This window comes from Chiloscyllium plagiosum, chromosome 5 (assembly GCF_004010195.1).
Source record: "Chiloscyllium plagiosum isolate BGI_BamShark_2017 chromosome 5, ASM401019v2, whole genome shotgun sequence".
In the NCBI taxonomy this organism is placed as follows: Eukaryota; Metazoa; Chordata; class Chondrichthyes; order Orectolobiformes; family Hemiscylliidae; genus Chiloscyllium; species Chiloscyllium plagiosum.
In genome coordinates this window covers 28,314,819-28,331,904 of record NC_057714.1, presented here as the reverse complement: position 1 = coordinate 28,331,904, position 17,086 = coordinate 28,314,819, and the positions used below count along the sequence as shown (strand labels likewise).

Genomic DNA, 17,086 nt, shown 5'->3' with positions numbered 1-17,086 from the left:
AAATTCAAACATTCACTTACATCAGGAAGCATAGATATAAAGTCAAAAGCATTTGCTTCCTTTGCAGCTTGCTCAATCTCTTCATCAGTTACATCCTCTCGACCATATCGTATGTTTTCAGCAATTGTTGTGGCAAATAATATTGGTTCCTGGCTCACAATGCCAATGTGTTGTCTCAGCCACTTCACATTCAAAGTACGGATATCATGCCCATCAAGAGTGATCTAAAAGAACAGATAAAGTGATTATTTTTCAGTTAAGCATTTTCTACACTATTCATTTAGCAGTTGCCCAGATTATGTATTTTGCCCAGATTATGTATTTAACTTGTTTCAATACATTTTCTTTTCCCAATATCCAACATGCTAGTGAATTGCAGTTGTTTTCGTGAATTGTTTGTTTTATTGTCACCTCCTGATTCTTGCCTCCTCTGCACTGAATTCTATATTCGATGAATGATTGCATTGGAATGGAGTTTATTTTTATGGGGGAGGGGTGCAGAGTGGTGAGGGAGCCCTTGAAAGTTTTTAAAAGGGGTGAGGTTGGCAGGAGGACAAATGACCCTTTTTCACACAATGAGACATCTAAATCTGTCAAAGCTTTTAGTAGTTTACCTTTTGTCAGGTTAGAGCCAGTCAGTTTGAACAGAAGGAGAAAAGTAAGTGCATAGTTTACCTGGGGTCATCGATATCAGAAGATTAGAGCAAGGATGTGGAAATTAAACAATAGATTAATTCTAGTTGGAGTAATGGCAATAAGTTATTACATAACTTATATTATATTACATAATACATATGGCAAATATAAGGAGAACAATGAATGGGTACTCATGAGATGAATTTGCTGAAACAGTTGTGTGAAGTGATGAGAAAGAACAAAAACTGAATCGACTGATCAGTGGGACAGTGAAGATTGTGGAAGCACCAAAGAATGTAGCCAAGAGGACAGTGAAATGATACAATTATCCAAATTGCAAAGAGAGAGAAATGTGGTGAGTCGAATGATAGAGATGAAACTGCCAGGATTAAAAAGGAGACGAGATTTTTTCCTATGACAAAATGGAGTGATGTAGTGGAAGGATTGAAAAGACTGACAGGAGGTCTTGGTGAAGAGGTATCAGTTAGAATTGTAGTGAAAAGATCCCATATCGCACATATTTCACTGACTCACAAAGAGCAGAAAACATGACATAATCTTCCTTAATGTTAATCTCAGAATAACTATTAATTTTGTGTCTGGATCATTGATGTAGATAAACAATAAACAGCAAGAGATTCAGCGCCGTGGTACGCCAATGGACATGGGCTTCCAGTCACAAAAAAAAACCTTTGACCTGTGTCTCCTGTCACTAAGGCCATATTGGCAAATTACCCTGTGAAATTGCTGGAGAAACTCAGCAGATCTGGCAGCATCTGTGAAGAAAAGGCAGAGTTAATTTTCAAGTTGTGCCTTTTAAGTAGCCTGCCTATATCCTCAGTTCATTGATGCAAAATGTTAACTCTGCTTTTTCTCCACAGATACTACCAGACTTGCTGAATTTTGCCAGCAATTTCTGTTTTTGTTACTGAAATACCAAGCATGTTTTTTATCTTTTTATTTCTCTTGGACAGTTCATGACCAGCTTTGACAAATTTGACTCCTCATTGACAACTTTGAACATTCTGGCAGTTCTTTCGATAGTTTTGGCTGTCCCAATCATCATCAGCAAAATGATAGAAGGGTTAATTGAGAGTCGCTGTCAAGTAGCATTTGCTCAGAATAAAAAACACCTGCTCAGTGATTCTCAGTTTGGATTTTGTCATGGCCCTCTAACCCCTGACCTCACTTCTGTCTTTTTTTAACACATTGTCAAGATGTGTTGAGTGATGTCCCATAGGAGTCTGTGCTTCATCTTCAACTTTTTAGAATTTACACCAATAACTTCAATAAAGCATTCAAAGATGTGGTGGCTGAATTTGCAGTTAACATAAAAATAGTTCGGAAAGTACGTACCAAGCTGACCCAAGACCTTCGCCTAGCGATTCAAATCACTGATATCAGATCTGCTATTATCTGGTGTAATCTCCTCTCCCGAGAGGCTCCAAACTCCCATGACCTGCTAAATAGCTCGCTGTATCCAAGAACTGTGCATGCACAATTTATGGATTGCTTCCACTCACAACTGCATCATGATTAGAGGTACCAGATTCAATGAATAACTTAAGAATCCTGGCTTCTTCCTAACATTCTTGCTGTGACGAAGATAGTCTCAGTCATGATGAAAAGCTAAGCCCAATTGCATCGCACCTATATTGTCTGGAATTGTAAGAATACCACCCCCTAGAATGATGTTAGTGAACACATAACAAAGACTTGAAGAGAGTTTGAACATAACTTCAGTAGAGACAGACATAATTATATATAAGCATGACATAGTTCCTTACTACATGATTAAACTTTCACCCTTTGAATCCACTATGGTTCAGCAATCTCTTCCAAGATATTCTAGCTAACAGACAAAACTAGCAACACGTAGAAATAAATTTTCTCCTTACTTTCATGATAAATGGAAGAGCTCTATAAACCTTGCTGCTTAGTTCTAGATTCCCCTATAGAGGGAGACATCATATCAGTATCTTGCCTGTCAACACCCTCAGAATCTTACGTTTCAATTAGATAGTGTTTCATTCTTTGAAACATCAATGAATATTGGCACCACCTGATCAAAACTATGCATAGTACTCAGGTTGTGGTACCAACAATGTCCTGTTGAGTCATAGCAAGTCTTCCCCAATTTCATAATCTAACTCTTTGCAATAAAGGCTGATGTTTTATTGCCTTCTTAATTACTTGCAGTACCTGCATTCTGAAGGTTTGTGGTTCAAATAAGAGGACAGGCAGGTTCCTCAAAAAACAATTTACACTCTTTCGAATGGAAACATGAAATCAAACTTTTAAAAAGTTGTCTTAAAAAATACAAATTAACAAGGACTTAAGCTTATAATCAAAATGTCCACCTGATTTGCAAAAATATCCATCCTGCATTCAACTTAATTAGAATGAAAACAGCAAACCTGTAAAAGGACGAAAGGCAATAGCCCCCTGAGTGTGAAGGTCCCTCCACCTGCTTTATTAACAAGGCAGTCACCTGGGTATTCAACTGTTAGAGATGACCATTTAATGTTAATTGTTTGGATAATAGAACCCTTCTTTAAGATACATCAGCGGACATAACCTAATTGACTTACAATTAAAATGTAAGATTCAAATTATTATTAGTTTGACAGAATGGTCAAACACCTCTATGTGTTTCTGTCTGAACAAGAATCTAAATTTGATCCCTCTTTTTCCATATTCCTTGGAAGCTTTGAATCTTGCTTGCTACAGTTCATTGTCTCCACATGTAGCAAGCAACAATTTTACAAAACGGACTGAATTCTACAACTGTGTTAGTGAGTTTTGAGAAGATTTGTAACTCATGTTGCGGGTCTGGATGTAAGTTTGCTCACTGAGCTGCAAGGTTCTTTTTCAGATGTTTCGTCACCATACTAGGTCACATAATCAGTGAGTCTCCAGTGAAGCACTGGTGGCATGGCCCACTTTTTATTTATGTGTTTAGAGGTATGTGGTAGCCCACCAACCCATTAACACACTAAAACAGCAGCTAATGAACTTGAAAGACCCTACACAGGCAACAAGCAAAACTAATGTCATTTACAAAATACCTTGCACTACACTGGATGAACAGGCAGAAATTTAGCTACCAGGATACATGAACATCAACTAGCCACAAACATCCATGACCCACTATCATCCTTACATAGAGATGAGGAAGGACACCACTTCGACTGGGACAACACATCCTAGGACAAGCCAAAGCAGGACATGCATGAAAATCCCTAGAAGCATGGCATTCCAACTGGAACTCTACCAACAAACACACTGATTTGGATCCAATTTACCACCCCCTGAAGAAAATAACAGGAAATAACATTGCCAAGGTAAATAACATCACCAACCCAAGGAAACCTAAACACATAAATAAAAGGCTGGCCATACTACCAGTGTTTCACTGGAGGCTCACTGATGATGTTACCGCGTATAGTGACAAAACGTCTGAAAATGAACTTTTCAGCTCAGCGAGCAAACTTACATCCAGATCTACAGCTGTGTTTCCTGAAGAACAATCAACTGAGTTGTCTACATCTTTAAATTAGAAGCACAGACGTTCAAATTTGGGCTGAAACCAGCCAAAGTCACCAAATTATGTACTCTTTTACTTTTCTTCAAAGACTCTAAATTGGACATCTTACCCTTTCCTCCAATGTAACCTGTGTGTATGGATTGAGTGAGAAAATCAGTATTTCTTTATTTAGATTGATTTAAAGATGATAAACTATTGGAATTATTGTTAAACACAGGAAAACTTGACTAATTGGTTATTTTATGATCATAGAAAATACGTAGTCAAGTATTTACTGAATTGGAAAATATTATTTTTATTTTTAAATGAAAACTTGTTGTGTTCAAACAAGGAGGGCAAAGACAGGAGCTATTTGACTGTTCTGATTTAGTTGGAACAGTTTAGATAATCTGGATTTCTATCCATCCCATGAGAGTTTACCATCTTGCATTTTCCTATATTATAATCCATTTTCTGCCCACTCACTTAAACTACCTATATCCTTTTGCCAGCTCTTAACTTTCTCACAAGCTTGCCTTCCCAACTATTACTTTTCATCAAAATATTTGTCTAAAAAAACACTTGGTTCCTTCAGCCAAGCATTTCACATCAATCATAAATAATTGAGGTCCTAGTAATGTTCCCTGTCGCATTCCACACGTTACTGTTTGTGAACATCTAAATGACATACTTCAGTGGATGGGGCTTATCTCTCTGGGACCATTGATCTCATATGAAGCCTGCTGTTATACTGTGAAATGCCAGAGTGCCATTTAATTTGACAGGCCCTGCTTAAAAGAGCAAAAGGTGTGTTCCCTGCTGGCTCTTGAACCAGTATGTGAAAATCCCTGTGACAGGTAAGAAATCCAGTCCTGCAATGTTATTTAAAGCACATAATTTCTTAGAATTGCACCATTTATGTGATGGAGGACAAGAAACACAACATAGTTCAATTGGCAAGTAACTCCAGCTGTTACGTAACGAACAATTGTGAAATGCATTTAAGCAATGATGTGTTGAAATTTTTTTAATGAAGGGCTGATTGCTACAATCATCAGTATCACATAACTAAGTGTAGTTTCTATGCAGAACACTTGCATAATTTGCGCTAGGAATGTGATTTCCCTGGTAACGCCAATATTTGTTAGCCGTTCTTAATTGCCTTTCAGCAACTCATTGGCTTACTAGGCTATTTCAGAGGGCACTTTGGAGTGAACCACATTGCTGTGGGCTCAGAGTCATATACAGGCCAGATAAAGTCAAGAAAGCAGATATGTCCTTTCCTGAAATACCAATGAGTTTTCAATGACAACATCATGATTTTAATAATCATTTATAATAAAGCTGGTACTATATTCTAGTCATGATTTGGAGTTGCTGGCGTTGGACTGGGATGTACAAAGTTAAAAATCACACAACACCAGGTTATAGTCCAACAGGTTTATTTGGAGGCACTAACTTTTGGAGCACTGCTCCTTCATCAGGTGGTTGGTGGACTATAACTTATACTCTTCGAGGAGAAAGTGAGGGCTGCAGATGCTGGAGATCAGAGCTGAAAATGTGTTGCTGGAAAAGCGCAGCAGGTCAGGCAGCATCCAAGGAACAGCAGAATTGACGTTTCGGGCATAAGCCCTTCTTCAGGGCATAAGCCCTTTTCCAGCAACACATTTTCAGCTATAACTTATACTCCACAACTACTTGATGAAGGAGCAGCGCTCCAGAAGCTAGTGCTTCCAAATGAACCTGCTGGACTATAACCTGATGTTGTCTGATTTGAACTATATTCTAGATTTGTTAATTAATAGAATTTAAACATCTCCTGCGCTGTGATCGGATTTGAACTTATGATTCCAGAATATTCACCCAGAATTCTAGCTGCAGTCCTCACTTTGTCCCAGAATTCTAGAGTGGTAAAGTTACCATCATGCTACAAATCACAATGTTGATTAATGTCAAAAATGTATCTTTGAACTTACCTCAATCCTAAATTAATGATTAATCAAATTAATTCCATGCACTGCATTTGAAACTGCTTCTTGAAATACATTGGGACATTGAATTCATGAGTGTCATTCAAGTGCATTTATTTTCCTTTAGATTAAAAGTGGCTTCATGATAGATAGCAGACATGGGACTCACAAGTGAGATGGGTTAAGAGTCAAGGGTAGGGGTCTGCAGGCATAATGATGATTGACAGTGGCTTGAGATCCACCAATTGAGATTTACAACCTCAATTCCGTTCTTTAGTGCATAAATATTACTTGTGTAACAACAGACAAACTTCAGTGATCTGGAGTTTTCAATCCTGATGGATGGGAATAGTGGGCATGAAATTCAATGTCACCAGTTAGTTGGCATTCCCTTACTGGCTCCATCCTGCCCCCAGGCTATTCATCACCAGGCAGAGTCAGAGACAATCAGGCCTTCTGCCTGCAAGCAGGATGTAGCCACTTATTGACAGTTTGAAGGCTAATAATGTCCTGTTATCAGAGGCTGACTGTGACCTTTCAAACCACATGGTTATAGTCCCAACAGGTTTGTTTGAAACTACAAGTTTTTAGAGCCTCCCTCCTTCCTCAGGCAGAATGTGAGACATAAAACATTGGACACATAATTTAAAAGTAAAAAATCGAAGGGTCATACAACTTATGCAAATGTACTGAACAATCCTAGATGGCCATTAAGTCTTTAATCAGTAAGAATGGAGATACAGGCTTCAATCGACTAATATGTAAATCGTAGAATTTCTTTCAAGTCACTGCCCCAAGATAACTTTCCAGTATAAAGGTGACATCTCAGGTCAAACATTGCATGTTAGGTATAAGGTCTTGTTTTGAGTCGTTTGTCATACTTGGATAACATCAAGCTCGTGAGGGAGAGTCAACTTGATTATGTTAGTAGGAAATCATGTTTTAAATCATCAGCAAACATCTTAAATGTGACCTTATCATGAAGGTATGATCATTGATGAAGTAGCTGAAGGTGGCTGGGGCTAGTACAGTGTTATGAGAGAATTTCGGAACTCAGACAACTTCTCTTCAACAACCATAATCATCCTCCTTTGTGATCATTACGACTTCAGCCCATGGAAAGATTTCCTTCAATACCTACTGACTCCACTTTTGCTATGGTTCCTTGATGCCACACTCAGACAAGTGTGGCTTTGATGGCAAGACAACCCCTCAAGCCTCATTTCTGGAGTTCAGCTTTTGCCCATGTTTGGATCAAGGTTGTAATAACAGCAGAATCCAGTGAACAAGTTATTTCTTTGCAAGTGCCCCTTGATACCATGAAATGTTATTCATGAAGATGTTTCAAGGTTATCCATTCCTTTTATTATTTCTCTGTAATGAGGGGATTCTAAATCAAGACTTAAAGCTTAATAGCAGGCATATTTTTCAATTATTATAATATTATTGTTGGTACATAATAATCTTCCATTCATGGTGATTGTTGACCTTGGATATGATGCTGTTTGCATGGGTAATGTTTTCTCAATACCATGAAATCTGCACTTGAGGTCAAAGTTTTAAACACTGGGTTTAAGTTAGAATTGATGTGTGACATTAATGATATAGCGCTCTCCTAAGAGCTCAGTAAATGTAATACAATCTTACCTCTCCTGCTTCTGGATCATAAAATCTCTGGAGCAGTTGAATTGTTGTACTTTTACCACAACCACTAGCTCCAACCAATGCAACGGTCTGTCCACTCCATACTTTCATGTTCAAGCCCTTAAGAATCTGAGATTTAAAAAAGAACTGTGATTTACAAGCCTGTAAAATAAAAGGGGTTATGGATAACAATACAAATTAAAAGTTATGGCCATACAATGTTTCCAAACATACATTACACGGATTACTTATGCGTTGTGTTTTTTTGAAACTTGTCACTGTCAACATTTTAACCTTGCATTCAGAGGAAGATAATATAGAATATCAAAATATAATAGTTTGCATGATATTTATTGATGAATACTGTAAAAACTTATGGACTATTCTATAATTCACCCATTCTGCTAAAAATTGGACTGTTATACCTTTTCTTGAAGAATATTATTGATGACTGAGCACCAAATGCTGAAAATTAATCAGTTAAGAGAGATGGATTTTAAAGATGTCAGGGAATACAAACTGGAACATGAAACAAACTGAAACATAATTCGTCATCAAAGGTAAACTGCTCCTTAATAAGAAATTTGTAAAAAGAATATCAACAAAACTAATCAAAGGCTAAATAACAATCTAGGCTTTTAAATTCAAGTCATAGAGACCTACAGCAGACCTTTGGTCCAACACATCTGTGCGGACCAGACATCCCAAACTGACATAGTCCCACTTGCCAGCATTTGATGTATACCCCTCTAAACCCTTTCTAATCATATACCCAACCAGATGCCTTCTAAATGTTGTAATTGTAGCTGCCTCTACCATCTCCTCTGGCAGTTTGTCCCAAACATACACCACCCTCTGTGTAAAAAAAATTACCCTTCATGTCCTTTTAAAATTTTCCCCTCTCACCTTAAACCTATCCTCTCTAGTTTTAGACACCCCCTATCCTGGGAAAAGACCTTGACTATTCACTCTATCCATGTAACTCATGATTTTATAAACCTTTTAAGGTCACCCCTCAGCCTCAGATGCTCCAGAGAAAAACAGCCCCAGCCTTTGCAGCCTTAAAGCCACCTTTGCAGTCAAGCAAAATGAAAATTTACTAACTCAAATTAAGCAAAAGAACAAAGGTTTTTTTTTAATGGAAATAACTCATTCAAATTTAGCAACTTTGATTCAAAAGGAGTATTATTCGTTAACTCATTTACAAATGAACTGGATAGGTATATGGTGAGGAATGTGATTATAATCTGTAAGGAAATGTACTAAAGAATATAAGGAAACAATCAGTGGAATACTGTGGTTCTCATCCTCCTGGCGCTAGAACATGGCATTTATAGAATGCAGCTTTTTACATTTGAAAGTAGTTTAGATTTGATTCAAGGATTTTCTTTGAACATTTAGTTAACTCTTTAAGCCACCAGTTTGATTCATCTAGAAGAAATGGTGGAGATTTGAGGATATACTCAAAAGTTTGGATCATTAATCTTTGACAAATTTCATGCCCAGCAATCAGCCGAGTGATAAATTTCTCTTCCAGTTAGTCAGGGACAAGGCCACAGAACTGGGCAGGTCAGATCCCTGACCCTCAATGTAGGCATGGCAGACCTAACCCAGGGGCATAAGCTTGACGTTCAAATGCTGAACCTTTTCTGCAAATGAAATAAAGGAATGGTCAATGTTTGAAACCAGTCAAGTGTTTGATTCCTGACTTCCTGACTTTGATTGGCTTGATCCCAAATGAGGAATCTGATCCTGACCTCAGGGAATTGTTTGTGTTATATATTCATGAGATGCAGGCATTGATGCTGGGCCAGCGTTTATACTCCATTCCTTTTTGCCCTCTTGAGAAATCATTGGTGAGCTGCCTTGAACTGCTGCAGTCCAATTGGTCCAGACACACATACAATGCTGTCAAGGAAGAAGTTCTAGACGTTTGATCCACCAACACAGAAGGAACAGCAATAAATTTCCAAGTCAGGATGGAGAGTGGCATCTGCTGCTCTTGTCCTTTTCGATAGTGCTGATCATGGGTTTGGAAGGAGCCTGCAGTGTTTCTTGTAGTACTCTAGTACACTTTGCTGCTACCCAGCCTCAGTGGTGGAAGGAGTGATCATTTGTGGATGCGGTGCCAGTTCACTAGATTGCTTTGACTTCAATTTTGTCAAGTTCATTTGGGGGTGCGCTCATCAAAGCATGTGGTTCAGTGAAACTTTAGTTGGGGTTTTCCCAGTGGTTTTCAATGATAATTCTGGCCTTAATTTGTACACATTGTCTTTTTGATTTGGCTATTTAGATATTTTCCCAAATTACCAGAAAAAGTACATACTTTTGTATCTGGTCTAGTTGGATAGGTGAAGTGAATATTCTTGAATTCAATGTCTCCTTTGATACTATCTGGCTTATGACCATCTTTTGAGCTGCTGTCTATAGGCCGATGCTGCAAATAAAGGAATTCAAAATAAATACATTTGCATTGTGATGTTTTCACAAAGCATCAAATCTCTTTTGTGACAGGTGACCAAGTAATTGCATGAACCTTCTGGTTTGTATTTTCTTTCCAATATTTTGCAGTTTTCTTTTGTTTACGCCCCTTCAGAGTTCTTGACTAGTGCGATGTTCCAAAGTACAAAAAAAACCTAGAGTTACCTCAATCATCTGACTGTTTTACTTTTGAGTGCCTGGATGATGAATACATATCGAAGATTCAACCAAATGTTCAAACGTGAACACTCCCCAGCAGGTAACATTAGTACATTAACAGGAATAAGAGATTGGGTCATTTCTGTGATCTCTAGCCTTTACTTTAAAGTCCCAACTGGTGACCTGCTAAAATTACCAATGCATGACAGCTTTGCAAATGGACCACTGACCTTCTGCGCTGCCGAATTAATCACCACATCACCCCTGTGAGAATCAATTTTAAACAAGTCAAGTAATTCCTAGCAGTGGAACAGATATACAAGGCATTATTTACCTTTGCAATAAGGCTATACACATTGTAAGCAGCACCTCGAGCTTTTGAAACACCTTCTAGGTTTGGTGCTCCCTGGCCAAGTGAGAAGGCTCCTATGATCACAGAAAAAAACACCTGCAAAATGAAGATGGAAGGCTAGTTGCCAATTTCGAGGTTAATTTAACAGAACACTGAATTACATTTCTAACATCCCACATAAAGGGTGGCAATTTATACTGAATAACAGACCGCATTTTATATGTGTTAATGAAAACAGGATACTGATTCTCACCATTATAATTATTTTTTAGCTAATGCAAATCCCCAGGGCCAAGCAATAGCTTCATCACTTATTAAGTTTAAGGTGGTACATCTACTATTTTGAGAGGACACTCAGGATAATGCACAGCATAATTTGTGATATAAGGAGTTTTACAACAGTAGAGCTTGGCTGCACAGAGGCCCTGGTATGTCCTGCATTTGTTCAGCGAGGAGTGCTCTTGCCATGATGGCTCAAAACTTGCCATTCAACAAATGGGCACTGTCACAAGGAATGTGTTGGTGACTGCCCATGTTTCCTACTTCCAAGTCCAAAAGATGCCTGCTGGTACATTCGCACAGATTGCTCTGTATGGAGTCGATGTGTGGGGAAGTGATGTTTGCAAGGTTAGGAAGACAGAGGAGGGATTTTGAATGAATAATTCCTGTTACAGTATACATTGTTACACTCGACTGAATTTGTATGTGATGACCTCCGCCTCTGCTGCAGTCTATGATAGGACAAGTGCTGAGGTTTGAGAGTTGTCCCAGCAGTTGTAAGTGCGCCAGAGAACATTGTGCTTTATAAGCACACCCAGTGGCACACCCACAGGTACACAAACAGCATGGGGAGATAGAGTGTCTCAAAGCCATGAGCAGCATTTAACTGACCGGGGTGGGTGCAGGTTCAGGAGTAGGAAGTGTTTGGTAAAATAATAGTTATGAAAAAGTTAATGTTGAAATTGGGTTGGGCTCCACCCAATCTGAAAATATCATTCAACTTTTATGTGAAGAATCAGGCAGTTCAGCTTGAGGTCAGGACACAGAAAAATGTCATCACTGGATCTTGATAGTCTTTAATGTAACATAAACCTAACTAATTAATGTAACTTGTACATATTGCTATTATGCAATATACTTGCCTCTTGTTGCATAAGACGAGTGCCTTTTCTTGGCTCATTAGCGGTCTATATTCCACATTGACAATCAAACTAAACCTTAGACTCAGTATGAAGAGGAAAACATCCATTGACATTTGATTCTGGTTTTGTTATATTGTACCACCAGAGGTAATCTCATTGGGTACATGTCTCATCGGCTCAGCCTTGGAGGGCCGAAGGGCCTGTTCCTGGGCTATAAATTCTCTTTGTTCTTTGTTCTATGTTTGTTTTATAAATAGTAGAAAGGAGCACATCTCCGTGCTATTCCCCCACCACCCAGAGACCAATAATTTTAAATAGAGTTTTTACCTCTAAAAAATATCAGTGTGTTGAAAGTCTGACATAATCCCATTTATTTCCAGTTTTCACTGGAGATCCATTTGGAGCTAATAATGGAAATTATTCTTGGAATAATGGGTGAGTATTTTAAATATAATAAGATGTCTTAAACAGAATCCTGGCTTAAACAGCCGATGTAATAATTTCCAACCTGTTTGAAGCTTAACAGAATCAACAGGCCTAGAGTGTGTAGTCATAGAGATATAGAGCACAGAAACAGACTCTTCGGTTCAACTTGTCCATGCAGACCAGGTAACCTAAATAAATCTTGTCCCATTTGCCAGCATTTGGCCCATATCCCTTTAACCCTTCCTATTCATGTACCCATCCAGATGCCTATTAAATGTTGTAACTGTACCAGCCTCCACCATTTTCTCTGGCAGTTCATTCCATTCACACACCACCCCTGTGTAAAAAGGTTGCCCCTTAGGTCCCTTTTAAATCTTGCCCCCTCTCACCTTAAACCTATGCCCTCTAGTATTGGATTCCTTCAACCCAGGGAAAAGTCCTTGTCTATTTACCATATCCATGCCCCTCATGATTTTATAAACCTCTTAGGTCACCTCTCAGCCTTCGACATTCCAGGGAAAAACAGTCCCAGCTTATTCAGCCTCTCCCTATAGCTCAAACTCTCCAACCCTGGCACATCCTTGTAAATCTTTTCTGAATCCTTTCAAGTTTCACAACATCTTTCCTATAGCAAGGAGACCAGAATTGCACACAATATTCCAATAGTGGCCTAACCAACATCCTGTACAACCACAACATGACCTACCAACTCATATATTCAATATAAAGAAAAGCATACTAAATACCTTCTTCACTATACTCTCTACTGAGACTCTACTTTCAAGAAAATATGAACCTCCAGTCCACACTCTTTGTTCAGCAACACTCCCCAGGACCTTACCATTAAGTGTATAAGTCCCACTCTGAATTACTTTTCCAAAATGTATCACTCACATTTATCTAAATTAAAATCCATCTGTCAGTCCTCGGCTCATTGTCCCACCTGATCAAGGCCCTGTTGTAACTCGAGGTAACCTTCTTCACTGTTCACTACACCTCCAATTTTGGTGTCAACTGCACATTTACTAACAATACTTCCTATGTTCATATCCAAATCATTTATATAAATGATGAAAAGTGGACTCAACATCGATCCTTGTGGCACTCCACTGGTCACAGGCCTCCAGTCTGAAAAGCAACCCTCCACCACCACCCTCGGTCTTCTACCTTTGAGCCAGTTCTGTATCCAAATAGCTAGTTCTCCCTGTATTCCATGTGATCTAACCTTGCTAACCAGTTCATATAGATCACATCCATCCCTCTACCTTCATCAATCTCTTCATTACTTCTTCAAAAAACTCAATCAAGTTATTGATACACGATTACCCACACACAAAGCCATGTTGACTATCGTGAACCAGTCCCTGCCTTTCCAAATACATGTGCATTCTGTCCCTCAGGATTGCCTCCAACAACTTGCCCACAACTTGATGTCAGGGTCAGCAGTCTATAGTAAGGCTTTTCCTTACCACCCTTCTTAAATAGTTGCACCAAGTTAGCCAACCTCCAGTCTCTAGTGCCTCACCTGTGACTATCGATGATAGAAATATCTCAGTAAGGGGTCCCGCAATCATTTCCCCTGCTTCCAGAGAGTCCTAGGGTACATCTGATCAAGTCCAGGGGACTTATCCACCTTTATCTGTTTTAAGACATCCACCACCTTCTTTTATGCAATATGGACATTTTTCAAAATGTTGCTAATTTTCTCCCAATGTTCTCTTACTCTCATTTCCTTCTCCACAGTAAATACAAAACACTCATATTATCTCACCTATCTCCTGTGATTCCACACATAGGTGGCCTTCCTAATCTTTAAAGGGCCCAAATTCTGTCCCTAGTTACCTTTTTGCCCTTAATGTATTTGTCGAATCCCTTTGGATTCTCCTTAATCCTATTTGCCAAAGCTATCTCATGTCTCCTTTTGCCCTCCTGACTTCCCACTTAAGTTCACTCCTATTGCCTTTATACTCTCAGGATTCACTTGATCTCTCCTGTCTGTACCTGACAATATGCTTCCTTCTTTTTCTTGACGAAAACCTCAATTTCTCTGGTCACCCAGCATTCTCCACACCTACCAGCCTTGCCCTTCACTCTAACAGGAACATACTGTCTCTAGACTCTCATTATCTCATTTCTGAAGGCTTCCCATTTTCCAGCCATCCCTTAACCTGCAAACATCCAGCCCCAATGAAAATTTGTAAGTTCTTGCCTAATCCTGTCAAAATTAGCCTTCCTCTAGTTTAGAACTTTAACTTTTACACCCGGTCTATCCTTTTCCATCACGAGTTTAAAACAAATAGAATTATGGCCACTGGCCCCAAAGTGCTCCCCCACCGATACCTCATTCACAAGCCTTGCCTACATTTTGCACCTTTTGTAGAAGGTACATCCACATATAGAATCAGAAATTTTATTCTACACACTTAAATTCCTCTCTCTCCAGCCCTTAACACTACAGCAATCCCAGTTTATAATCTGAAGGTTAAAATCACCAACGATTACCACCCTATTATTTTCACAGATAATGAACTTCTCCTTCCAAAATTTGCTTCTCAATTTCCCACTGACTATTGTGGGGTCTATAGTACAATCCCAATAAGGTGATCATACTTTTCTTAATTCTCAGTTCCACACCCAAGTAACTTCACTGGACATATTTCCAGGAATATCCTCCCTAAATACAGCTATAATGTTATCCCTAATCAAAAATGCCCCTCCCCCCTCTACCCTTCCTTAGATCATTAAGCTGCCAGCCCTGCCCATCCCTGATTCACGTCTCTGTAATTGCTATTATATCCCAGTCCCATCTTCCTAACCATACCCTGAGTTCAACTGCTTGACCTGTTAGACCTCTTGCATCAAAATAAATAGTTTAATTTTGTCTATCCTATCTCGTTCTCTACTTTGTTCCTGCCCTGATTGTTTGACTTAGTCTTTTTCCAAACTGTACTAGTCTGAGACTGCTCTCTTTCCTCACAATCTCCCTGTTTCACAACCAAGACCCCCCATCCCACCCCAACCTTACTAGTTTTAATCTTCCTGAGCAGCTCTCGCAAATCTCCCAGCCAGTATATTAGTCCCCTTCCAATTCAAGTGCAATCCACCCTTCTTATTCAGGTCACTTCTACCCCAGAATACATTTGAATGATCCAAAACTGTGAATCTTTCTACCCTGCATCAACTGCTCAGCTACGCATTCATCTGCTCCATCCTCCTATTCCTACCTTCACTAACTCGTGGCACTGGGAGCCACAGGAGACTCCTAAACTACCTGCCTCCCTCTCTTACCTTTTCTGGAGGTCAGCCATCTACCTGATTAAACTGAAGATACATCTCCTTCCCTGAAACTGCCATCTATCACACCCCCAGCTCCTGTAAATTCCTTATTGCCTCTACCTGCCGCTCCAACCGATCCATGCAGTCCGATAGGATTTGCAACTAAAGACACGTCCTGCAGACATTATCATCAGTAACATGGAAACTCTCCCTAATCTCCCACATCCAACAAAAAGAGGACATCACTCCAATAATAACCTTAACAATATGCAGACCAGAAAATAACGCAGTCTTCCTGTTCCAAAAAACACTGCTCCAGACTAACGTAGTAACTTCGTTTTTATATTTTTAAAGTTCAATCCAGAGACAGATTTCAATAACAACATACAATCAAAAAAAACCTCACTCTACTTCACTCTACTTCCAATCAAAATATTGATTAGAAGCTCTTTAGATCAAGTAGATTGGACGGGGCGGTGTTTGTGCAGTGTGTCCAGGTAGCTTTTCTAACTCAGTATTTAGATTGTCCGACCAGAGGGGAGGCCATATTGGATTTGGTACTTGGTAACGAACCGGGACAAGTGATGGGCTTGTAAGTGGGTGAGCATTTTGGTGATGGTGACCACAATTCTGTGACTTTCACCTTGGTTATGGAGAGAGATAGGTGTATGCAACAGGGCAGGTTTTACAATTGGGGAAAGGGTAAATACAATGCTGCAAGACAGCATCTGAGGAGCATAAATTGGGAGCACAGGCTGTCAGGGAAAGATGTCGTTGAAATGTGGAACTTTTTCAAGGAACAGATACGACGTGTCCTTGATATGTATGTACCTGTCAGGCAGGAAAGAGATGGTCATGTGAGGGAACCTTGGTTGACGAGGGAGGTTGAATGTCTTGTAAGGAGGAAGAAGGAGGCATACATAAGGTTGAGGAAACAAAGGTCAGACAGAGCGTTGGAGGGATACAGGATTGCCAGGAAGGAGCTGAAGAAAGGGATTAGGAGAGCTAAGAGAGGGCATGAAAAATCTTTGGCAGGTAGGATCAAGGATAACCCCAAGGCCTTTTATGCGTATGTGAGAAACATGAGAATGACGAGAATGAGGGTAGGTCCGATCAAGGAGAGTAGTGGGAGACTGTGTATTAAGTTGGAAGAGATAGGAGCGGTCTTGAATGAGTACTTTTCTTCAGTATTTACAAATGAGAGGGACCGTATTGTTGAAGAGGAGAGTATGAAACGGACTGGTAAGCTAGAGGAGATACTTGTTAGGAAGGAAGGTGTGTTGGGCATTTTGAAAAACTTGAGGATAGACAAGCCCCCTGGGCCTGACGGGATATATCCTAGGATTATGTGGGAAGCAAGAGAGGAAATTGCAGAACTGTTGGCAATGATCTTTTCGTCTTCACTGTCAACGGGGGTGGTACCAGAGGATTGGAGAGTGGCGAATGTTGTGCCCCCGTTCAAAAAAGGGAATAG

At 39.5% G+C, this 17,086-nt stretch overlaps 1 protein-coding gene across 5 annotated transcripts in view; it reads right to left on the bottom strand.

The window, feature by feature from the left end:
* Positions 1-17,086, bottom strand: part of abcb5 (ATP-binding cassette, sub-family B (MDR/TAP), member 5) — a 116,923-nt gene that overhangs the window by 53,863 nt on the left and 45,974 nt on the right. For 4 of the 5 annotated variants that reach the window (XM_043689797.1, XM_043689796.1, XM_043689792.1 and 1 more), the window contains 4 exons: positions 10,751-10,864; positions 10,103-10,213; positions 7,780-7,905; positions 21-224 (listed from right to left, as the gene is read on the bottom strand). In XM_043689797.1, coding sequence (XP_043545732.1) covers positions 21-224; positions 7,780-7,905; positions 10,103-10,213; positions 10,751-10,864 — 555 coding nt within the window. The remainder of the gene's footprint in view (positions 1-20; positions 225-7,779; positions 7,906-10,102; positions 10,214-10,750; positions 10,865-17,086) is intronic. The other variant, XM_043689794.1, reaches the window with a different exon arrangement.